Source organism: Poecile atricapillus, chromosome 4 (genome assembly GCF_030490865.1).
Source record: "Poecile atricapillus isolate bPoeAtr1 chromosome 4, bPoeAtr1.hap1, whole genome shotgun sequence".
In the NCBI taxonomy this organism is placed as follows: Eukaryota; Metazoa; Chordata; class Aves; order Passeriformes; family Paridae; genus Poecile; species Poecile atricapillus.
The window spans coordinates 52,567,935-52,594,107 of record NC_081252.1 but is presented as its reverse complement, the minus strand read 5'-3'; the positions used below and the strand labels follow the sequence as shown (position 1 = coordinate 52,594,107).

General features: G+C 34.9%; 1 protein-coding gene across 5 annotated transcripts in view; it reads right to left on the bottom strand.

The window, feature by feature from the left end:
• Window positions 1–26,173, bottom strand: part of ATP8A1 (ATPase phospholipid transporting 8A1) — a 102,812-nt gene that overhangs the window by 27,837 nt on the left and 48,802 nt on the right. For all 5 annotated transcript variants that reach the window (XM_058837873.1, XM_058837875.1, XM_058837874.1 and 2 more), the window contains 9 exons: window positions 23,351–23,490; window positions 21,387–21,525; window positions 20,264–20,328; window positions 15,524–15,696; window positions 12,750–12,933; window positions 12,530–12,640; window positions 6,213–6,287; window positions 5,967–6,089; window positions 3,438–3,516 (listed from right to left, as the gene is read on the bottom strand). In XM_058837873.1, the coding sequence (XP_058693856.1) occupies window positions 3,438–3,516; window positions 5,967–6,089; window positions 6,213–6,287; window positions 12,530–12,640; window positions 12,750–12,933; window positions 15,524–15,696; window positions 20,264–20,328; window positions 21,387–21,525; window positions 23,351–23,490 (1,089 nt within the window). The remainder of the gene's footprint in view (window positions 1–3,437; window positions 3,517–5,966; window positions 6,090–6,212; window positions 6,288–12,529; window positions 12,641–12,749; window positions 12,934–15,523; window positions 15,697–20,263; window positions 20,329–21,386; window positions 21,526–23,350; window positions 23,491–26,173) is intronic.

The window sequence follows — 26,173 nt, the reverse complement described above, 5'->3', positions numbered from 1 at the left end:
GTTCTGTTATTTTTGGTATGGAAACTTATCTTTGCTCTTACCCATATTTCTGAATTCAACTTTAGTAAAAATGCAAAATATACTCAGTTTAAATTCTTGAGATGCTTGCCATTCATAAAATTTTCAAAATTTACCCAACTCAAATATGTGGATTTGTATAAGTACATTGGCACATTAAATCCATTTGGCACATAAGGAAACACACACACATGAGTTATGCAGAGTCAGAGCTCTCAAGAGATGCATTTCCATAAAAAATTGTATTTTCATAAAAAACACATGTGTTTCCTAAGTTTAGGATTCTAAAGCAGTGAATTTTCTATTATTTATCAGAAGTTCATGACTATTTTTACAGCGGAGGCTTTTCTGATCCCAGTTCTGTCAAATTTCTTTTTAGACATGGGATAACCGACAACTGAATTATTATGAGGAAATTCCTCATTCTCAGTTAAAAGTACTGAGGTGGCTACATTTTCACATGTTCAGTTTGAAATGCTTTTAGCATTCCAGGTTGTTAATATACAGTAACTAAACCAAATAAACTATAACACTGCTGTAGAGGTTCTAAGCACTGGGATATTGCTTTTTATTGCATTATACAGAGTAATCAAAATTCTGTGTAAGTAGCAAGTAAGGAATAACATAAAAGACAATTAAAAAAGAAAAGAATAATAAAGACGGATTTTTAAAAAAGCTGTATTGGGGGAAAGAGAATAATAAAGTTTTTTTTTCGGTGGAGGGCATTGAGGGACGGATTTATCGCTCCTCTGACTAGGCTGGACAAAAGAAGGTGGCAAAAATGGTGCTAAATGCTGATATAAATGGCCTGTAGTTGGAAGTGCTTATTTTCTACTACCTCAGCTGGCATATGGTATATTAAACACTGCTAATTAAGTATATTTTCGTACTTGTGTTGAATGTTTTTCCAGCCTTCATATCATCTTTATATATGCTTGAAACTAAATCCATTTTGGTTGCAGATGAAGAATGCTCCTCTGTAAAAGTTTTTTAGGACTTGTGAAGACAGGTTAACACAGGAAAAAAATGAACTATTTACTGATATTCTGAAAGAGACAGCAGGGGACAGCTTCACACAAAAATATTAGAATAGAAGTTTTCCTTAACCTAGCTGCCTCCCATTCCATGATGAGGAGCTCACAATGGCTGCATCCTTAGCTCTAGTGATATTGGTTGCATTTCTGACACTTCCCCTATTTAACTTTCTCCCTGGACAGACTATCACACCAAGAAGGACTACAGGAGCTGAAGCCTGAAAAAAAAAAGCTAAGATCATAGCTTATTTTAAAGATTTTACAACAGAGGGAACACCTGGTGAATTTATGAGTACATATTGGCTTCTGCCATTTATGCTGACAAAGTTGCATCCGAGGAAGCTTCTGTGAAGATTTATGTGTCACTTTTTGTATCCACATGAGAGTACATGGAGTGTAGATTTTGTATACTGTACAATGGCAAGGTCCCATGGAGCCAATTCTGACAAACAATTCTTACAAATCCATACTTATTCTCTGATCACATATTTCTTGATAGACCCTATTATGACATATGCAGTTTGAAATTTTCTACTTACAGATAAGAAACAGGTGGACAAGCAAGACCAAGACTAAACAGGTGAATTTGACCAAGAGAAGGGCTCCAAGAGATTTGAATCATCTTCACAATTTGGTTTCCAGCATTCTAATAAATACTTGCTAATATATGCATTGCACTGCTTTACAATCTATACCTACCAGTTAAGAGCATATTGAGAATAAGACAGGAATAGGCAGGCAGCTAAGTCTACTTCCACCAGCCAGACTTCTGGGACTCAGCACTCTAATGCACAAAGCTGAGCTGTACCTTTCATATTTCAGGATCTACCTGCACCTCTTCTTTGCTAAGAGAAGGAGGAAGCAGGGACCTATTCTCAGAAGTTCCTGTCTCTGGTACTCCTTAGGAAAATAATAGCATTATTTCCCTTTCCTCTTTACACACACAGACACCAGTGACTTAATTAATAGCCTATCTTATTTTGCACTCATATCTCCTTCATACAAAACTCTGAGCACCACGAGACCCAGGTACTGATTATATCACCTCACGATGTACACAATTCCCCCAGGTCCCAATTCTGCTCCCCAACCTATCCCTAGCAATGAAGGGGAAGGCAGCAGGCAATTTGTTCAGACTCATAGAGGCCACTTGTCAGCAAGACAGTTATAGCCCAGGCTTTGCAGGCTGAGAAGGCTGAGCTCTCACAAGTGCTTGTACAGGTATCTCTGCCATTCACACATGAACTCTACTCTGAATCACCATACTCATTAAACACTTATCCATGGTGTAATGCATACATCTCTCACATGGATTGGCTACAGCTCTGAACCGGGATTTAAGTTTGAATCTGAGATTATGGTTTTAGAGTATGCACTGATATTTTGGGAATCTCATTCCTCCTAGGCTGTCTAAATCTCTCCAATGCAATCTGTTGCAACTGAACTCACATTCAGTGTGATGTGAGTGGCCTTCAGAGAAAATAGGCTACCACATACCTCCCTTTACCCATTAGGCATCACTGAATGTTTTTCCTTTGACCTTTTGGCACACAAGCAGCTGTGACTGTCTCACTCGCTAGTCTCAGTAGTTTCAAAATGTCCATGAGAACATTTCTGTCCCCTATGTCAGGGCAGACTGCTTGGCTGCATCACCAAAACTGAGAAGAAACTGATTTTCAGAAAAGCTGCAAGGTACACACTTGTTATTTTTCTCCCCCAAAAATGGAAACAAAACAAAACCCCACCTTTATGATAGCTCTTCCAGCCCCAAAAATTCCCATAAAATGGAAGCAATGCTTTCAAGTTTCCTTTAATTAACACCACCTTCCTCTCAACCACCCCACTTCCTTCTGCAGCTCAAATGCATACACAACAGTTGAACCAGAAGATGGACAGGACTAAGCAGTCCAAGACGTCACTGCTCCTCTGCCCCAATCCTACTCATAGATATATAAACTAGCAGGTTAGTATGGCCTTAAGTAAGAGGACAGAATGTATACACCATAAACACAAATGTTGACAAAATGTAGGAGACAATACAAGGGATAGTAGCGTTTTAGGATCTTGTAGGTATTTACTGTGGTAGTGTATTTTATAAAAATTAGCATAATTAAATAGCAATCTCTTTTTCTCCATCTTGTTTCAGTTTACATAAACACTACTGAGATAGTAAAATGTATATGTACATAATATTATTCCTACTTTTAAACAGATCCTAAATGAAACATTTTATGTATATGGCATCTGGTTTAGTTCTAGGAATGGTATCTTGAAATTTAATCACACTGAACTGTTAGTATTTATAAATCTTCCCTTAGAAAAAAGATAATATTTGGAAATTTTGTACTTTTCAACATTTATATTTTTATTTTTTGTAATACTTACCATGCTGGAGGGCTTTTAGTGGAAACCAAAACAGAATGAATGAGTGGAAGAGGCCATTTAAACAATGAACCCAGAAAACCTAAGAAAGGGAAAACAGAAAATCCATGAGAACCATTTGCAATAAACTAGCTCTGTGAACCCTGACCTTTCTTTTTATCTGTGTGTTAGATTCACAAAATGTGTTTTTGTTAGGCCACCACTGTGAAGCAATATAACTGACAGGCACTTTCTGCCTCTTAGCTCTTCATGGGTCATTTGTTTATTTTTATGCTTTGAAAAAAGTGTGTATTATCTCCTCCTTTTAATTTCAATTCAGAAGGGAAATTAAAATATAAGCATAAGGGAATATCATCAGAAAAATTAAACTAAATCAGACAGCTGGAACAATTGCTACATTCTAAGTAGGGAATTAAAAAGGACTCTAGATTTTATAATTTGCATTTAGTATTAGAATAAATTTAGATGGTAGAAAAATTAAAACCTGAGTTACACATATGCCTAACCTATATATTACCACACACAAAGGAATTTAAAAAGGACAACTATCCATTTCTTCCTTAAATTTCTTCTTACATACTCCATTCTTGAGGAGCACAGTTTGATCATATTATAATTCCTTTAATGTATTTTCTAAACAATTGAAGTTTTACTTTCAAACTTATTTTCATTTGTAAAAGATGCCTTCTCCAAAGAATTGTATTAAGAATAAATACTCTATTAATGCTTTCCAAAATATATTGCATATTGACATAAAAAGAGTTAATAAAAAATATGTAGCCCATTCCCTTCAGTATGGCAATTATGTTTTTTTCACTAACAATACTTTTGACTGTTATGGCTTTTATTGTAACTGGCTGATGTGTATCTTGAGTGTTAAGGTGTTCAAACAATTGAAATTAAGTTGCCTGTCTCACATTTTCCACAATGTCTCGAAGTCTTTTGTTCAATTATACAGCTACACTAGGTTGCATGGTCCAATTTACACTCCAATACTTTGCACATTTAAACTTGTGCTACTCATTAACCTTTGTCTCTCCTTCTTGCTATGTCATTACCAGAAGTTTTTATTTGACAGAAAGCACAGGTGGGTGCAAGAAAAATTAGTTCTACTTTTCCATTTTCCTGACCAGTTCTTTTTGTCCCATGCTAATCCTTTAACCTCTGTCATGACCTCATAACCTTTGATCCCTTTTACCATAACAAATATCTGCATCAATATTCAAGGCAGTAATGTTTCCAAATCTTTAACACCAACTATTCAACTTATATAGGTGGGAATTTTGTAGCTGGTGAATTTGTAGACATTTACAGCCACAGAATTTCCAATTAAGTCAACAATAGATCTGTGTAATAAAAAAAAATAAAAATTAAAAGCTTATTTTAAAACAGAAAAAAACAGCTGTTATAACTCATGCTATTTATTAAAACTATCACAACACAAAAGTGTGTATTTATGGGATCATGAAAAGCCTCATATTTGTAAAACATTCAGAGGGACACGAGACTGTGTTACCTAGTGTCCTTACAACTATCAGGTTGGCTTTTTTAGGTGAAGGGATGAAATGAGGAAGAAGGAGAAAAATCTCATCTGCTTCAGTGAACAAAGTTTAGACAAATAATTATATATGTATATTGGGGTAACTCCAGTTATACAGCACAAGTGGCACAGATATAAGAGCTAAGTGTGCTGTATCAGTTCTGCACATCTACTGTAGACCATCACAGGTAGGCATTGTTAATTCAAGGTTATACTGAAATGTCCCCAAGTTTAACATAAAATGACATTACTTGAAATGTCACATTTACACAAAATAAAATCAGAAGGAACTCTTACAAAAGTCAAATATTCATGAAATCTCAGATTCAGGCACAAGTTTAATTTAGATTTTTTAAGAGATTATTTATGGGCAATGCTGTAGAAATTTTGTATATTTTATGTATTAAAGAGTCCTACATTATTTTACTACTACTTATGCTAGTCTCTCTAAGATGAATATCACCCATTTCCCACCAAAAGTAGCCTCAGATTCCTTTTGATCCACACTGACACATCCTTGACTCCAAGTATTTCCTCCCCAAACTCAAAATTAAACCATAAAATCACAACTCCAAATTGACAAAGAATAGTACCACGTCCCTCCCTCTACAAATCTAGTGACAGTTCTTATTGTCCTCTGCAACACTTCTCCACAGGCTTCAGTAATCCATTTCCATATAACAGTACAAATACATACAGCTCAGCGACAGTGAGATCTAATCACTTCTGCCTACAGAAGACAGCTTTATTACCAGCAGGAAAAAAAAAAAAAGACTGAAAAAATTGAAATCCTTGTTGGCCATTTATATACTTAGTAGAAATTAATATATAGATGTATCATTAGTACCATCCACTGGCAAGTGTACACCTGGAAGCTAGTAATAAAAAATCCCCTCCATTTTTAATTATGAGCAGCATAGAACAAAAAGTGTAACTACACTGAATTCCTATGAATTTTTGTTTTATTATGTTTGATTTTTACGAAGATCTACCTTAGTGTTGAAGTCCAGTGCATTTTGGGAAGTCTTGTATAACTCAGGGTATTTCAGCATGTTTTCTTTTCGGCAGGATCTCTCAAATATTCCAAGAGTTAGAGGAGGCATTGCTGTAAACATCTAGTAGATGGTTTAAAAAGAACAAATTGCAAAACTTTAGAGGTGAGGACTTGCTTAAACATTGCTTACTCAAGAAACATTCACAGTTAAATATAACAACTAAAGGCACACAACTTGTCTTACCACATTGTAAAGACCTATACACCATCTTTCAAAAAGAATTTGTCCAGAAAAGCCATTGACAAATGCAAACCAGACCTGCAAAAGATTAGAACTGTGTATTACTCAAATATCTTGCAAGATATAATAAACAGATTTTTCCTCAGCTTCTCAAAAAGGCATACCCCTACAACACATTTACGACACAGTTGAAAATGCTTTGGTTTAAACCCAAATGAAAAAATTAATGATACACCCAACTTTCAATCAAGAACAGATAGATAGTGGGCAATCTAGTCAGATACATGAGCAATTCCATATAAATAGGAAAACATTCAAAGGAGGTAACTATTTTCAGAAGAAATGACAGGTCCTTTGGTGATTTAAGCTCACTTAATCTTAATGAAATAAAAATTCTGACAAATATGGGCTGGTGGAGTGGGAACCTACAGATTAGTAGTCATCATCTTCCCATGGTTAGCAAACTTGACTAGCAGAAATTCATAGATTAAGCTGCTGTTTGGAACTTAAAACTACCAATAATCCTTACTCACAAAAGGACTAGGCCTTACCAGACCACTAAAGCAGAACTACTTAAGAAGCACTAACTCAGCTACACGTTACTTTTAGAGAGGGAAGTGGACATCTCTTTAATTGCACTATTTTGATAATTTTTTTGCTAAAAGGTTAAAAGAAAACAAATTTAATTTGAAAGGTTTGATAACATATTTTCTAACGTTTTTCAGCATAGCATGCAGCATATCTACTTTCTCCTGTTTCCTCATCCTTGTATTAGTTCAATAAGGAAGTGGAGAAGCCGTACATCTGATTAATCTTTATTAACAAGTTGCACTGAAGCTATATTTTCTAGGACAAACATAGGCTCTTAGCTAAGGCCAGTCAAAATCATGTGAACATTCTACTTCATTTAAGACTCATGTTTTTCAAATGAATTTTTAGATGCTGCTTTCTTACAGTTCACATTCCACTGCACTTCATTAAAGGAGCATGAATTGCTACAATCAACATGTATGTTTACCACCCAGGCTGCCCTCCAGGTGACTGGATTCTATGAACAAACTCAGGTTTTTTTTTTTAATCATGTGGTGCAATGCCTGAACATGTTTGTGACTGAGATGGAAAACCTCCTGAATTTGGCAACTATTAACACTTAAAATGGGAGGTAAAATCCAGCCAAAATTGCTATTTGTTCAACAGATAAGAAGAAATTTTTTTTTAGTGGCCACTTATTAAAACAAGATTGGATACAAAGTCATGACTGTTCAAGGCTGCAATTCAGAAAGAGAGAATACCCTAAATTTTCCAATATCTTATAATGCTAAATTTGTTTACTTCGGTAGATTTAAGTGCAACAAGCACAATTTTCTAACCTTTCAGACTATACACTGAAAAGACAATGGAATTACTTTATTTCAGCTGAATCAGATTTGTATCAGCCCTTTTGATTTTGATTTTTGACTTTTAAAATATAAATTATGATTTAATTGTGATGGATTTAGCAGACATTTGTTGGCAGCAGTTTCTCAGTAGCTGAGTGTAAGGGTGCAAGATGACTACGTAATCAATTGTACATTACAGAATAATTAATTATGCACTCAACATCAGTACAATTGATACTTTTTTTACCTTGTTTGTATCAAATACTGGAGTAAAGTTTAGAAATATTGATTTGAAAGGGTTATGGTGGTAGAGCATATGTGACTCAGTTGCTGGTCATAAATATGTGAACATCTCATTGCTGGCAATTTAAGACAGAGTTAAGAAAAGTATCACTCTCTAGGAAGAAAATAAAAGACCATAATTACACATAGACTTGACCCTTCATAACCAAGGAGTATATGGAAAAGACATTAACTTTCTACTGTGATTTAACTAGCAGCCAAAGTGTTATAAAACACTAATTTTAAATGAAAGGCCTAATACATACACTGAATCAAATCCACTGCTCTTAGAGGTAAATGATGTTAAGCAACATTTGGATATGTTTTGGAGTGACTATTAAAAAGCAATGAAAGTATTTAGGATAAAATTTCATTTTACAATGAAATGTAAAGCTTTCAGCTTATTTTATACTGAATTTAAGTTAGAATTTTCAAGGTATTTAAACTGAAAATTGTTTTACTATAAAATTGTCAAGAAATCCTTTAGGGTGTATTATTAACTTCCTAAAAGATTAGCATTTAGTTTCTTCTAAAGAAAGCATGCATGTTACAGGCATTTTAGTTCATTTTAGTGTAATAAGGGACTGAAATACATCTTGGTCAGAGGTCTAGATGCAAACTAAAAAGAGATGAAATTTGGTAGCATCTCTAAGTTCTGAACTTCTTATGGAATCTATCAAAATAGTCCATGAAGAAGCAATCTTTCAATGCGGCTAAAAGCAGGGGTTTCTAGTAGAAACACTACTGTTTAGTGGAATACTAGATATATAACTTTAAGAGACAAAACATCGTTAGTATCTAATAAGCAGAAACATTAATTTTATATTGTTTACAACATATTATTTGAATTTGCTCCTTCAGAACAACTGGCTCAAATAACAATGGCTCGAAATTAAAAGATCTAAAAGGTGGAAAAAGAAAAGACAAAGGACAAATACAGCCCTTCCCTCAAACTGGGAAGAAAAGAACCCATCTATTTGCCTTAACTTCTGAATCTTGGGGCCTAGAAAATTACACTCAACTCTATATGAAAAAAGTAATATGGAGCTTACTACATTATTAATAGTGAGAATGACAAGAAATCCTTGCTCTGCAGTGGGTAATTTATTCAGACACAAGCGCGTTTCATCCTAGTTATGATGGACAATGAAGGTAGCTGTACCTGCAAATAAATTCTTAGGATGCTGTACATGATACTAATTTAGGAGCAGACTAAGACTCTCTTAGGGTATAGGCCCTACTCTAACAACTCAAATTACTAATCCAGATCCCCTTTACAGAAGGATAGGTTATTGGTATTCTTAAAAAGTATTTTAGACTATATATGTGAACAGGCAGTGAAAATTCAGATCATTCTGTAATTCAACAGCTACAAAATTTTCCATTGAAAAGGAAAGGTTTAGCTTCTCAGCCTGTCTAAAATGAGATAGACTTCAACACAGATCCTTGTATTTTTAAGTTTTCCAGCCACGTAATGCAAAAATGTGGGCATGAGCACCACCACCTTCTGCTGTGTGTGTTTCAAACTGAACTTGGTGCCTTTTGCACACCTCAAGGAAGCCATGGCATAGTGAACCCCAGCAGCTGAAGTGTGCAGCTCAGACCCAGTGTGAGTACATGCAGGAACCCTGCTCATGTCTGGGGTTATGCATTATACGGGTCTCAGTATAATCACGGCTATTCATCTGATATGTTCAGCAAAGGAAATCAGGAACAAAATTCCAGTTATGGACATGAACGGCAGAATATGGATAACTCAGTAGTGGAAGAAAAGAGCTTGGGGGAGGGGAAAAATTACGTCATCCAAAGTTCCTGGAATTAAAAAAGTCATTACAGCTCTAATTACTTAATAAATTAATTATTTTCACAGTATCACTTAAATTGCTACAAACAGCCATGTTTAAAAATCTGTGACAGAACTTCAAATCTCAACTCCACACATCTGTTTCTTCTGCTAGTCTTTGACTTTGTTTTTGACTTTTACTCTTTAATTTGATGCTTCAGCCCCTCCAAATAAGTATGAGACTTTGCATAGGCTTATCCTATGTGAGTGTGATGCTGTGTACAAGCTTAATAAAGCACATTAGCGGTCTATTAGAGATTCAGAGTGTTCACTTGAAATTTAGACTGGTACATCAGAATACAACCTCTCAAGTCATTGTGACCAGTCCTATACAAAAATGAGGCCCATATTTAAACAGCTATGGCATCAAGACACAGAGTAGAAAAACATTATTACAGACCATTTCTTGTTTCTTATGAATAGGAATTTAAATAATAAGCACTGATCACTGTGCCAGAGTATAAGAATATAAAAAGTATAGACTTTTACCATTTTCTGAACTAAGAAACCAACGGACATCAATTTCATACCAGCCCTTGAATGCCTAGGATGAAGGCTTTATTTTAGATTAAATTGAATATTTTCCATTACTTTCTTGAGTAGTACTGAGCAGACATTTAAAAATAGGATACACATCTATTAAGTAAAGGTACGTATTTTTAGTTACTGTCAGAATAAGAAGAAACTTGTTTAAAGTAACTTGCAGACATGCTTTTCACAGTACTATTTTCTAAACTCCAAGACAGAGGAGGTGTGGCCACAAAAGCCTCACAGAAGTTTTCCTGATGTAGCATTTCTGCATATTAAGCAGCAGCTTACAAATACTCATTGAGCTCTCTGCTCCCACGCCTGATCTGTACAAAAAAACTGAAAAGAGAGACTCAAGACCAGCAGTTGTCCTTTCTGGAGACATTCAATGATGAATTTCTGCCCATTCACTCACAGTATTGACATGAGCTATTAACATCTCTGAAAAGTCTTCTGAGCTGACAAACGTTTGGTATACAGGAATTCAAGTAGAATTCATTTTGTCCTCCAGAGAAGGTGTATATGGCAAAATGCTTGTGTGCATTGTACATAAAGGGTCATAACAACCTGTATCAAAATGATCTCTTTGCCCTTCCATCTACTCAGGAGGAAGAGACTACCTGTTCATGAAATCAAAGCCTTTTGAATTTTAGACTACCATCTCTGTAGTTTCTTTCTTTCTCATAAAATACAAATAGTGGGATACTTTTATCTGATTTAAGTTATAAATATACAATATGTTTGCAGGTGAAAACAACAGAAATCTAAGAAAAATACGTTAATATGTTCTGAAGCCAAACTCGGTATGCTTTCTATAAGCGAAGTATAAATCAATATTGTTTTTTTCAAATACTTCTAGAGATACTGCTAATCAGTACTTCTGGAAGTCTGATCATGTAAGTAGATATCCAGCCTTTGAAATACAGGATCTAAAGTCTGCCACTTCTAAGCAAAAAAGGATCTTTAGTGAACTTGCTTTTTCTATAGCTTCCTATTTTATATTTTCCTGAACAGGCTACAAACTTGCTGCTACTTAGATAGAAATCTATTTGCAATAGTAACACAGTAAGGAGAGAAAAAAGAGGAAATTTAGAAAATGTAAAAATATGGTAAGAAAAATGCACTATTTTGGCTACAACTTTTGTGCATAAAAACAAGATAAAAGTATTTTCAAATACTATGAGTTAGGTCACATAGATAAGTATCAAAATTGGAAATATTAATCTAATGTTTACAGCAGGTTTAACAGAAATAAGGCATTTTCTTCCAGTAAAACTGAATACTTAAGTTTTCAAGTTTAAGATACTAATTTGAAAATACATTTTTAAAAACCTATGAAAATTTAAAAAGTACCTGTTAACCTCATTAATGTTAAATTACATAAGACTATCTGTAAAATTTATTTTGTGGTCAAGATTTTCCAAAATTAAAATTTTTTTCCACATTTTTAACCCAAAGTTTCATTGTGAATATAAAGTTTGAATCAATTATAAATGTAGTTACTATATATATTGATTATAAAAGATGCAGCAGTTGTCGGAAGAAAAGGAAGACTGGGAAAGAGGAGCTTTAAAAATATGTTCAAAATTTTATGGTTGCTGTATGGTCATGAAGATAGTAAAAACCGTAATTATACATTCTGCTCTGACGATACCTGCCAATAAATGTACATTTATTACAAGACAATCCTCTCATACCACTGTATTTTTCAAAAGATTTTACTCCTTACAATCCCAGGTGAAAAATCTAGGTCAGCTACTTTCAGGAAAGTATCCCTGTTCTTTAACAGGAGCCTGAGGATGCACAGTCACCCCATTCAGCACGTGAAAGGTTCCCAAGAATGGAACTAAACTCGTCTGTAAAATCCCTGGGCACTGCTCTGAGCAGCAACCGGCCTGCAGTGCAACAGAGACCTTTGAGAGGGCTTCAGGTTGCGAACGCGGCAGTCCCTGACGCCAGCGCAAAGAACTGAAGCACACACATCTCTGGGTAAATTCAAGACAAACTTGTAACTGGATTCCTTAATTACTGCAATGATGTTACATGTACAGCATTTTAATAAGCTAACAACACATTTGGTACTAATATTTACTATGCATTTTTAAAATAATTGGATTTTTTAAAGTAAAAAAAATATAAATTAGTCAGTTTATTGAAAATTTTAAGATTCAGTACTAGTAGGCCTTTATTACAGTTAAAATACTTCTTTAAAATCATATATAATAACCAAAAGCTCAAAATTAAGAATTTACTTTCAAGAAGTAGCATTTCATGTACTGTAAAATTACCTCGATAATATAAAGGACTATATTTTTGTAGAAACAATACAAGATGCATTTAGCTACTCTGTTATAATTCCAGGCTCCATGAACCAACAGCAAGTTCTTCAAATACTTGAACTGCAAAACACATGAAAAATGAACAAACATACAATTAAAATATACATACATGAATATTAACACTATTTTAAAATATTTTATTGTAGTATTTTGCAGTGTAATGATTTACCTGAGCAATTGAGTAGTCTGAAGAATTAGCAGCCTGCAGACCTTCATTCCCACTGATACCAACACCAACATGTGCTGTTTGTATCATACTAACATCATTTGCTCCATCGCCAATCGCTAGAGTTACTACCTTAACTTGTTTTTTAACCATTTCTACAACTTCAGATTTTTGAAGCGGTGATACCCTAAGGGATAAAGAAAGAGTCAGGTTTAAATCAAGACTTTCAAATTAATGCACTTTTGGAACATACTTAATATTCTGTGAAAAGGTAATAAAGCCAGACCAACTAACATCCTGGTTAGTGTTCTGGTCTTGCTATTGCCCTTCAAGGGTATCTGCTAAAAGCACATTCATAAAAAACAACATTTCTGAACTTTGGACTATTTAAAAGCTGAAAGAGGATTCTATACTGAGGAAGTCACCTTACCAAGTGTGTTAGAGAGAACTGATTTAAAATGTATTTAAAATAAATAAAGGAATGATAAATAATACAGCTTTCAAATTGAAGGTGGCTATGTAATCACATTATTTGGTGGCCAGCACAACACATGCACAACTATTTGAGTTCTGAAAAAGCTGTGTGGGATGAGTGGAAAACCTGGGATGAAAGTTTCTGGGCAACAGCCCTTCTGAAAAAATTCTGTGGTCCACCTATATGAAAAAATCTTTCTGTGATCTTTTGGTACATGTTTTATTTGAACTCTGCTGTAGAGAATTGTACCAAGACTTGCTACAGCCAGCTTCTACAGAAGATTCCTGAGTACTTATTTTTCATCTTTCTAACTTTCCAGGAAGAGTGCCTTAATTCCTTTTTAGATCATTTTATAGGGTCAGCTGGAAGATGGCACTGTCATTGCCTCAAGTTCATGGTGAAATCAGTAGAAGATATTTTTCATTTATTCTGCTCACTCTTAGCTGTACATTTTAACTCCAGAATAACCCATTTAACATTCCTCTTGCATGTATTTCTCTGAAACCAACATGGAGTTGGAATTCAGTTTGCTAAAGTCTTTATGCCAAACATCTGTTTGGAATTAATAACATATACAGATTTTTTTTTTAAGAGAAATGTCTACTGAATATTTGTCAGCATCATCTGTGCTACAGCTAGTCTTAGGAGGAATCCATTGGTAATAAATGCTTCTGCACAAGTCAATACAGCCTGCAAACTTAAAAGAAAGTGATGTACTTTGAGAAGGAAGGAGAGCCTAAAATGTTTACTGCCTTTATATGGATAAAGAAAGAGCTTACATTTTTGTTTAGTCTGGATTCTATCTATCTATCTATCTATCTATCTATCTATCTATCTATCTATCTATCTATCTATCTATCTATCTATCTATCTTTAAATTTTTTAAAGTTATTTACCTTCATTAAAAACTGCAATTTTAAACTTTTATTTTCAATCTTATAAACAAGGAAATGAAGTTTTTGTTGCTAAAGACAAAACACTTAACAGAAATAAATATTTTGGCTGAATACTGACTTTTTGGAAATATGGGATACTAAAAATATTCACATTAAAACAGTGAGTGTTACAAGCAAGAATTTGTTTTAAACCTGCAGCCAAATTTTAAGTAACCACAAAGTATGTCAGACATATATCTTGATATGCATTGAAACCTACTGACCTAGGTATATTATGGAAGTGTAAAATGAAGAAATGGCAGAGAGAATACTACTAGAACAGAAACTTTCATTTTGCACTTTTTTGTTTCTTTACAAGAATGAAAACACTAAAAGACAGCTTTATGTACAGAATACCCCTCAATGGTTCCACAGCTCAACAGAAACAGAAAAATTATCTCTTCAAACAGCATAAAACGTATTTTGTAATCAAGGAAAGAGAAGAAAAAGAAACACAGCTTCAAAGGACCAGTTCTACATGCATCCTGCTTGTTACTGTACTGAGCAAACTCAGACCTAGTAGAACAAGCACAATACTCCAACATGTCTGTCAGAAAGGCTACTGCCATTAGGAAAGTGTTTATACACTGTATCAACTGTTCATCAGAGTAACTTCTCAGTTTAAAAGACAGTAAAACCTTAGTTTGAAATTCAAACTGTTTCAGGCTGAAACATGGCTACAAGCACAATGAAAACGCTAATTAAAAAATCCCTTGGTAGCATGGCATTGCTTTTAAGAAGGGATGGAAAGACTAGAAGCCCGGTCATTATTTGGATACTGTAATATTACTTCCTTTTCTGTGTCCTTTTGCAAAGCAGAAAAATAGTTCCATTTTAAACAGATTTTTTAGATGAATCTCATTTATTTTAATGGAACAATGGAAGTTTACAGCTGTAATAGTTGATATTTACAGAAAAGGATGAACGGATTCATTGTATAAAAGAACCCTATAATATTTGGGCATAATAATGATCAAAAAAGGTGTTTCAGCTTCAGGTTATAAAAAGCACCCCAAGTAGTACCTTTAACATTTTTATGCACTTCTTATACAATGTAATCCACATCTTACAGAACAGCAGCCTGTGGACAAAGATCTACAGACAACTCTAGTTATGCTAAAACCTGCAGTTAACTGTAATATCAATTCAAGGTCAAGATTAGTGTCTCAACCTTATTGAGACTACTCTCAGTGGATTAAAAATTATGTTTCTGGAAATATACAATCTGACTGACTTCAACAGGTACGCTGTGTTGCAGAGTGCTCTACAGTGATATTTCACCTGAATGACTGTATTTCATAACTTTAGTTTCTTAATTTTTATAAATCAATAAAAATAGCATGAAGAGAGAATAACATAAACCTTACCTGCAACAAATAACAGCTTTACATGACAAAGCCAAATCCAGGAAATACTGTCTTACTCCAAATGTCAAAGCATACTTCAGAGATTTACCATCAATGATGAGGGCAAAATCATTTTCCTTCCTTAAAGCATCACCAAGAGTACTGCAGTGATGGCTAAGTGTCTCTCTTGTTCCCTGTTGCACAAAAAAATGGTGTTCATTGTTTTTAATTCTTAATATTCTTAAATCCAAATTTTTCAGTGTGATCAGAAACTTTGGTTTTTGAGGAAGTTGCCTTTTGGTTCTGCTATCAAATATTATAAAAGGAAAAGAATATTTGCAATAGTTGCACTATTAGAAACCTGGTAGAAATGATCTGTAGGATTGCGCTTGCAGTCTGCCAAAAAAAAATGTGTAAGTTATGGTGGAACTTTTAATGCTCTTTGAACAGCAACAATAGCTGCATAAATATTTCCCAAAAGACACAGGTATACAGAAAACTAATATAATAATAAAAAAGATGATTCACATATATAGAGATACTAGAATTTGCTATTATGCAAAATGTTCCTAAATGTTTAGAGAAAAGGAAACACAGACAATTCTTGATGTAAGTACAGGCATTATAACTGATAATTCTATGACATTAAATTAATATTTTAACATAATTTAACAATTGTAACATCAAGTACATGTTATACAAAGGAACGTATTTTGTATTTTTCAATTGCTAATGATAGTTTAAATCACTCCTACACAAGTCACTATTTTGTGATCTAGTGCTGAGAATTTCATATTGACTTCAGTAGACAATACATTCATATGTATTTATTTATGCAGCAGCCTGCTTTGGGAAGGTCACTGACACCTAGTTAGGTACAGTGCAGCTCTACCATGGAGTGTCTTGAAGGACAAAAAATATTGCTTGTTGCCCTTCTTTCTTTTTGAAAAACCTTTACAGAGATACAACATACTTCTGTTTCCTGCTTCACAGCCCAGAAGTAAAAAGTATTTTAGAGGAGAAAGATGAAAAAACCCTCTTTTGCTTGTAAAATACTGACTTTGGAAGCTAGTGACATCCTATAACAACATGTTCCCATATTTTTTAACAAGTTTACCAACCAAATAATTGTGCTACTTCAGTGACGTCAGGCATACATAAAATTTGGTGTAACCACATAAAAATAAAACGCTGAACAAATTAAAAATCTCAAAACCCTCTGAAATGAAAAATACTGCTTTGCATTTTCAACTCAACTTACTCCTCCCAGTCCCAAGCATTGTTGTTAATGATTTTTTACTATTTTGCTTCTACTGGCCTTCTAAAGGTTCATTGGTTTGTTTATCTAAAATTAAATTAGGCTGTTAGGGAATTCTGCACTTGTTTCCTGGCTCTCACCCACTAGAAACTGTGACAGAAATGAAGTTCCACTGCTTAAAATTATGCGTTAAAAAATCCTTAAAATGACTACAGTTTCTGTAACTATTTTCCAGACCATCTTTAATTAAGAAATATTACAACATAAAGGAAGTATCATTTTTTCTCATTTCTGTGGACTACTTAATTTCTAACAAAGTTTAAACAACACATGAGAAGTCATATTCCTCCCACCTACTGTTTCTTTTATGTAATAAAATCCCCATAATCCAGGAGTAAATGATCTCTGCCACTTAGATATGCAAGTGTATAGACCCCAGTGGGATCCACCTGAGGGTGCTGAGGGAGCTGGTGGAAGAGCTCACCACACTCTTCCACATCCAATATTTTTCATCAGACCTGGTTAACCTTAGAGGTCCCACAGGTCTGGAGGTTTGCCAATGTGATGCCCATCTACAAAAAGGGGTCAGAAGGAAGATCTGGGAGAATTAGAGGGCTGTCAACCAGGGGAGGTCATGGAACAGATCATCTTGAGTGTTATCACAAGGCATGTATTGGTCAACCAGGGGATCAGGCCCAGCCAGCATGGGTTTAGGGAAGGCAGATCCTGGTTGATCAAACTGATCTTCTTCTACAACAAGGTAACATGAATAGTAGAGGGAAAGGCTGTGGATGTAGTCTACCTGCACTTCAGAAAAGCCTTTGAGGCTGTATCTCAAGTTATTCTCCTGGAGAAACTAGCTTATTGTGGCTTGGAAGAGTGTACTGTTTACTAGGTAAGAACTGTAAAACCAGCACCTATAGGTGCTGTTTGACAGCCAGCTGAACATGAGCCAGGGTGTGCACAGGTGGCCAAAAAGGCCAATGGCATCTTGGCCTGTGTCAGCAATGGTGTAGCCAGCGGGATCAAGGCAGTGAATGTCCCCTGTACTCAGCACTGGGGAGGCCACACCTCAAGTCCTGTGCTCAGTTCTGGGCTTCTCAGTACAAGAAAGACATTGAGGTGCCAGCACATGTCCAGAGAATGGCAATGGAGCTGGGGAAGGGTCTGGAGCAGAAGAGGGAGCTGGGATTGTGTAGCCTAGGGAAGAGGAGGCTCAGGGAGGACCTTACTGCCCTCTACAGCTGCATGAAAGGAGGTTGTAGTGAGATGGGGGTCAGTCTCTTCCATGAAACCAGTGACAGGACAAGAGTACATAGCCTCAAGTTTTGCCTAGGGAGGTTTAGATTGGACATAAGAAAAATTTCTTTACAGAAAGGGTGCTCAGACATTGGAGCAGGCTGCCCATGGAAGTGGTGGAGTCACTACCCACAGAACTCAAAACGCTTGTGGATGCGGCACTTGGGGATATTGTTTAGTGGTGAATTCTTTTGTTTAAATTGACCTTAAATTTTATCAAAAGCAGACATGCCATCAGGTAGCTCCAAGAATACTACATATTAAAAGAAAAAAACTCATATCCCAAGACAAAATGAAACTCCAATTGTAAAATTGTCATATTTAAAATGCCTTTGTGGGCATACTCCCTAAGCTGAAATCATATGCCTCAGATTAAAAGTAGCATAAAAATATCCTTTATGAAATGTTTTTCATATTTCAATTAAATATTTTTCACTGAAACTGAATGGTAATCAAACAATTTTCTATTTCCAGTTTAAATTCACAAGTAAAACAGTAAGGCTATCTGTTTATGACATGTGTCTATGGTTAACAGTACTATAGTGAAATTTAGCAGCCCATTAGGTTAATATGAAGGGAAATAAAATCCAGTGCTCTTGTACACAACTATAAGAACTGACTAACAAAACCCACACTTCGCTTGTGAAGCTAAGCTCAGATGTTCATGAGACAAGAACCCCAAAACAAATAATGTTCCAAAGAGTTGAGGTACCTAAATACTTTTAAGTTCTATACCAGCTAATGCCTACTGGGGACTGAGGAGGTGGCTGGGGTTGAGGTATTTTTCTTATGATTTCATGAATAAGGGTATTTGTTCATATAAAAGAGGATCTTTTATTTTAGCATATTCTTTGTAAGCTCAGTTCACAGAGCTGGGATACAGTCTGAAAAAATATATTTTTTTATTCTAACTTCCTCTGCCTTGCATGCTGAAGTCACAACAATGACCAAATTGATGAGGTGTTTGTTTTGTTAAATCTTTTATTTTATGTGTCTTAGGGACAGGGGACTCTGCCTGTCTATAAACGGATTAGATTTGAGCAAGCTATGTTTTAGGAGAAGCCACTGGTATGCAATGGACAAATAACATTATTTTAACAGCAAGGGGAAGAAGCATGCACTGAATGCCACTGTTCTCAGTGCGAGGTTTCAGTGTTTTTCAGAAGAGTACACAGACCAAGAAAAGCCAGCCTCCCTAACTCCAGTGAACCTATCAACATCTTTATATAGCCAAGAGCCTATACTTTAGAGACAAGGAGGAGAGTGCTGCCACAGAGTAACTCTACTCAAAGATCCCAAATACACAAGTGTCATGACACTAGGATTATTTTCTTCAAGGTTTCCTGGCTGCTCAGTTCCTCACATGATGAGGAAACTGGGTTGTCCAGCAGCCCCAGTGCACAGAGTCCTAATACAAGAGGTGGACCTATGCTACTCAAAAGCCAAAGTTTCATTCTATGCAAATTCCCTAAAAGACAATACTCCAACTAGGTACTGCAGTCTCCTGCCAACTGTTACTGGTATGCAGAAACAAAAGAAGAATTGATCCACCTATGCAGCTGCACTGTCTCAGCATTCTGCAATCACAGCAGTCCATCCCTCTCTCCATTTCCTGAGATCTGATCCACTCCTCTATTAGAACTTTCAAGGTTAATTTACCCAAAACATTGAAATAGGGAGTACAGTGCAGTTATCATTGCAACTACTACCTTTTATTCCTAAACCATATTTATATAAATTTACTATAAAAATATATTGTTTGATAGATATTTATTGAACTTTTGAATCATCACACTAGAAGCAGTTCATTTGGAATGCTTGCATAATGTGAAGCTCCTGGCTTTGAGCCTGCATGGATGAAATCTACTATACGGAATTAGTAGTTGTGAAGTTCCTTTGTGTAGTAGCTACATTGTGATTTCAGAAGGTGTAGCCTGTTTTCCAGTTATTCAGTAACTTTCTGTCACAAAGACCATACAGTCTTCCAAGCATGGAGTACTAAAATTAAGAAAGCAACCCCCCAAAACAAACATAAACAATATCCCCTCAAACCATGGTTTTGGCAAAACTTTCTGTCTAGATAAATAGACACTCTAACTTATTTTTTACACCATCTTCACTATGATGTCTGGATATTTTAAGCAGTAAAATAATGTTTCATTATTTAATGAAATTTAACTGAGAACTTTGAAGATTTTACTTACGTCAAGAGAGCCTTCATTTATAACAATTAGTCCCATGTTCTTTCTCAAAAGTTTACAAGAATGACCTGTTAGAAAAGATTCTGTTTTTAAAAAGATTTCCCTACCTGAAATAAATGATAAAAAAAAAAAAAATTCTACTGCATTTTATAAAAGTACATACAGGTACTAAGTCAGAACAGTTAGAATTTCCCTTGCTGCAACTTGCAACTGTTCTGCCTTATTCAGAAGTGCTTTAAATAGAGTTACAGAAAACAAAAAACAGATCTCCCTGAACCTTGCAATTTTTCAGAATGCAACTTGCATATATACACCTCTTCATTAATTTCTTTTATTCTTTGATGCATTAAACAGGATGCATGTGCTAATGATATAGGCTGCTTAGTGAAAAGTAAAGTGGAAATATTTGTATTAGATGTATTCCCTCAATTTTGAAAGTACTAAGGAAAATAACCTTAGATCAACTGTATCATGTGCATATGGAGAGTTCTTTAAGATTGGAAATAACAACATCCAATAAAAAGGATTTATATGACTAAAGTAAGGCTTCATTTTGGACATGTATCTACACTACAGCAGTAAATACTGATATGGTCACATGCAAAGAACATTAAATGTTAAAAGCAGCTTTCATGTATAACTATTTAAAGAGACAGATTTATCATTGTTGAAATTAGTCTTTTTTTACCATTCGTCATAACAAAAGGAAAGAATAAAAATAAACCTTTGTTAAAAGGTTATAGTACTTTAGTTCACCTTTCTTGGAAAGAAGGAAAAAAAAAGGGAAACTAATAATACTTACATTCTCTTAATATTATTCCCTCTCACTGTCAAAAGCCAATGAATTCTTTTTAATTCATTTCATATGCTATGAAAAGTACAATTTCCTATTTTTTTGCCTCCTCTCAAACATAACTTTTTCTTGCTCTTGTTATATTAACAGAGGCAGAATCCACCATTCCCTATCTTCCCCCTATCACTGATTATCACTGACAAATTCTAGAGTGACATATAAAATTATTGTTTTTTACAAAAGAACTTTCCATTCTGGAAGAAATTTTACTCCATCAACTGCTATTATTTTTAATCCTGTCACAAAGACATCAAATAAATGCAAATATAATACCAATATTAATGGCAGTCTCTTGTTTGTCCCCTGTAAGTATCCAAATTTTTATGTCTGCTTTCATGAGTGTCTCTATGGTTTCAGGCACTTTGTCTTGTAGTTTATCTTCAATTGCTGTTGCTCCAAGCAGCTGAAGATTCTGTGAACATAAAATATTTTACACATATAGGTTTTTTTGGTTCAAATTAAATTTCAATGTTCCATTTATTTTATTTAACTCTCTATATTCACAAGATTAATGCTCTCTAAACTCATTAATTGGATTTGGTATTAACAAATAAACAACTTCCACTTTATTCCACGAGCTTAGATATCTGTGTGGCTTGACAAGACTATACAGTGTGACCATTCAAACTTCAATCAATTTTTCACTCAGTAGCTCAGTAGTTTGTTCAGCAACAGCTACCATTTCCTGAGGAGTACCTTTCCGATTTGAAGGCTTCAGGAGTGCTAATACCACACCTTTCTTTTAATGATTTCTCCTCACTTTATAAAAAAAATCCAAAACACCTGTCAATTTATCTTAGTATTTTAGCTTTGATTTTTAGCTTCCTATGGAGCAAATCCACACAGTTTTTGTGAAGACAGACATTTTTATATTTCCTATTTCTATATCTTTAAAATGTGCTAAATTACAGACACCATTACACATCTAACAGTGTGCAATCCTGGTAGCAGCATGGCCAGCATACTACATCCTAAGGAAGTACTTGTGCAATTTATACACAAATTTGTAAAGGTAGCAGGGCATGAAAAAGTAACATTGTTTCAAGACTCTTTTGTCACATCCAGATAAACTCCTCATCAATGTTCACTAGTGATTGAAGCTATATTCCCTCACCCTTCTTTTTCATAGATTAAACACCACAGATTAGTGATGCTCTGAATTTAAAGCATTCTCATCAATCCATCTCTTATACTTTCTGAGTAACGTAAAAATAACCCCCCCCAAAATTTAAGTATCAAAACTTCAAATACTATTGGTCTCCTGCACTCCCTTTCCTTATAAATTTAATAGTCATGGGACCTTTTTATTGTTGAGGCAGTGAAGTGTGAACCTCATGTTTAGCTACTCCAGAAGCAGTGTTGCCAGAAAATTAAGGCTCTGCTCTTGTGACGCTGTATCTGGGTACAAGCTCGCTTTACAGGTCTTCAGTAAAACAGAGGCTAACAAAGTGGAGCAAGTCCAACACAGGGACACAAAAATAGCTTAGGGTCCAGAGCTTTCATATATTAAGAGCACCTGAAGAGTAGGATGAGTTTAACAAGACTAAGAGAGATTCCTTCTGCTAACTGAAGCTTGCAGAGCAGCAATCCTCCAAAATGCATGCTGCACAGTGAAAGAGCAAGGAGGCATCAGTCATATTCTGCAGCAATAAAAAAATTAATTCAGAAGAAGGAAAGAAGACTAAGTTGAGCAGCAAAAAAAAAAATTACCTGCTGCAGCTGGGAAAACTCCTTCCTTGTGGATACTCAAAACTTCATCAAAGTGTTGGGCAAGCAAAACTAGCCCTGCTTTGAGCAGGGATTTGTGTCTAGATGACCGCCTGAAGTCCCTTCCAATCTTGATCCATTGTTCCAAGATCATTATATAATGAAACAGATGTTGTTTATCTGTTATTACAGGTTTTTATACTCTAGAAGAACTCTGAAAAAAGGCTTTCCAGTAGTTCAACCCGTAATCAGCAGTTTCCAGCAAGGCAGCTACTTGCAGCAAAAACTTTATTTGATTAATTGTTCCTTCATTTTGATTATTTAAACTGCAAGGACTACATGACACAACAGTCAGCATACTGCTAGATTTTTCTTTTCTTTCTAAGCATTATTTCCAATAGTGATTCACTTTTCATGGTACAGACAATAAGGACAATAACTAAGAACCCATTCTTCTGCTCATCCCTCTGCCTACCCCATCCTCCCCCAACCAACCCAAACCACAGAAAGCTACATCAAGCTGCACGTACTTTTTCAATTAGTTCATAGCTCTCCTCAAGTTTGAGTACTCTGTTTTGTATAGCTGTAGAAGCACGGTGATAGACATCTAACCATTCTTGATAATCACTTTCTGAAATCTCAGCCACAGCAAAACACAGAGTTCTTAAGCCTAGAGAGAAAGCAGATAGTGATTTAGTATTTGTTAGCCCCTTCCCTGATATGCCTGCAATGAGTACCTTTTGAAAGTTGAAATTATTCTGTATTTTATGTATGCTTATGCTTGATTTCAAATTACTGCTGCACATCTTGAAGAACTTTTTAAATACACATAAAGCAAAAATGAACTAAAAATAGAAGCTTATTCAACAGAGTAACAGTTTCATAGCTGAATGTAATACAGGTGATGTATTTCACTGGAAAAAAATAATAAAGTTTTATGTAAGATTTGACTTAGTTTAAACTGCAAAAAAGACAGGAAGAAATCCCAACACTTGCTGAACAAATATGTACAGTGAAACATTAAAACTGTAAAATTGAATTGTACTTCTGAGAAAAATATTTATAAAATTAAATGTTGCTATGCTGGAAAGAAGTAAAGTTAACATATATCAGCATAATATTACAACTGCCCTCTTCACCCCTCCTCAATATTCTTATGAAATTCTAGCTTGAAATTTATTATCTAGAAGCCAACTTTGAATCCCCTCATTTAACTTTCCCTTTTCACAGATTGTTTCAGCCTTCCAAATTCTTAAAATCATTATGTACCATTTGGCAATTTTTCTTACCAATCTTTAAGTTGGTTGACATTTTTAACAGGTTTTTTCCTTCAGCAGAAATCTGAATTAAGCGTTACAGCAAGAATTTGAGACCGTGTGATTTTGAGAAATATCTATTTTTTGACAACACACGTTTTACACTCAATTTAAGTAGCTAGGTGTGAATTTTCTAACAGCTCATTCACATATTACCAGATTTCTAGAGAATGAAGCTGACATAACTCTTTATACACTACCCGCAGTTTGCACGCCAGTAGAAGCGGGGTGGGCAGGATTAATGTAGTTACCCTTTGGTCACTTTCCCACTCTGCTCTAGGAGATGAACAGCACCACAGCCAGGGATAGTTAAACGTAACCTTTATTTGTTCACAGGTTTCTGGAGCATACAGCTCAGCACCAGCAGCAATTTTGAAATTATAAGAGGTTGGGCATGAAATAATACATGTGCCTTAGAGTAATTTAGTATCTTCAGGATAAAAACCATGTGTAAGAGGGTATTTTGATGACTAAACAGCATTTGGAACACAGTGTCTCACCATCTAGACTAACAAGAACAAACTCAAGGCTAACAACTCAACTGATTCTTTTTCTCTGCATAATAGGAACACACTAACAAGGTCCAAAGCAATGAACATAGGTGAAGGGGAGGAAAGGAATCTACTATCCACTCACAGTGATACTATTTCCACAATGCTTTCAACATATTTTCCACAGATGACAAAATGAAGAAAAGAAATCCAAGTGTATGGAATGTCAGCAAATAGTTTTTTCAAGGTATTTGCTTTCTCTTTTTAAATCACTGCCTAATTAATTTTTTTTAGTTTTTTATTTGCTTCTTTTCATTGTGACTTAAAAGAATCTTCCAAATAAAATGTGGAAAACAAAATATCATTAAGCCTGGCTCTTAACAGACTGAAACAACACAGGAAAATTACAGAGGATTTTTCTATTTATTGAAGCAGGCATTAACACTAAAACTTAATAAATGCTTACATATAAATGCCAGCCATGCTAACCACTTCATTTTTGAACAACACACCAAGAGCAGGCAGCAAATGCCAAGGACATACTGTCCTGCCACATGAAAGGATACTCATGAGAAACTCTGCAACATAGCTGGCTGCAATTTAAATTTGAAGTAAAAATAAATACCAATTTTTTAATCTAATCCAGAGATATGTGATTTTTTAAAAAATATTAAATTTTATGCTTTTTAAAAGGTTAGAAATTCACTCTTCTGAACAGTAAATCTTTTAATCTGTTGAAAAGAAGGATATGAAAAATATCTGAACAAACTTTTTAATCCCGTCATATGTACGGTGGTTCTAAAGACAGGTGGAAGTTTTCATCCTTTATGTTGATTTATTTACTGCAATCTAACTGCTATGGAGTTGCACTACTGATTTAATGAGAATGGTAATTAAGAACTGGATTGAAATTTTCACACCAATTCACACAGGACAGCAGATTGTGATCTAATTTTGTCTGTAATTTTTGTCTCTAATTCTGTAACCAAATATATACCTTATGACCCAAACATAACCCAATTTACACCTAAGTAACCTTTTCTTGACTAATTCTGGTTAAGCCTTTCTAGAACCCCACTGTGCGTTTAAGGCTTTGGGCTGTACCATCAATCAAATTTGTTTGGGTACAGTTCTGCTTTCAACTGTATTGTATAATTTATTCTAACTTTATTACTTTAAGATTCTTTAAGACTAACCAAATGTTTCCTGCAGAGATCTTGATATGAAAAACTAACAAAAGAAACAGATCTGTGACTTGCTTCTGCTGTCAATGATAGAACCATGAGACTGAAGCTGCTTAATACACTAGTTGAAATTCTAAATTACATGATAAACCAAAAGACAAAAACTAGAGGTCATACGAATGACAAAAAAATGACATTTCATGGTAACAAGAATATCTGGCCAGAGATCAGTTAACAAAAACACATTGTTTTTTAATTTGCTTTCCAGTGTAAGTTTATTTCCTAAGACACATTAAAGATAACTTTAATGTTCTAGTAGCAGTGTATTAGAAAAATGAGGCAAAAGCTCTGCAGTTCAGATT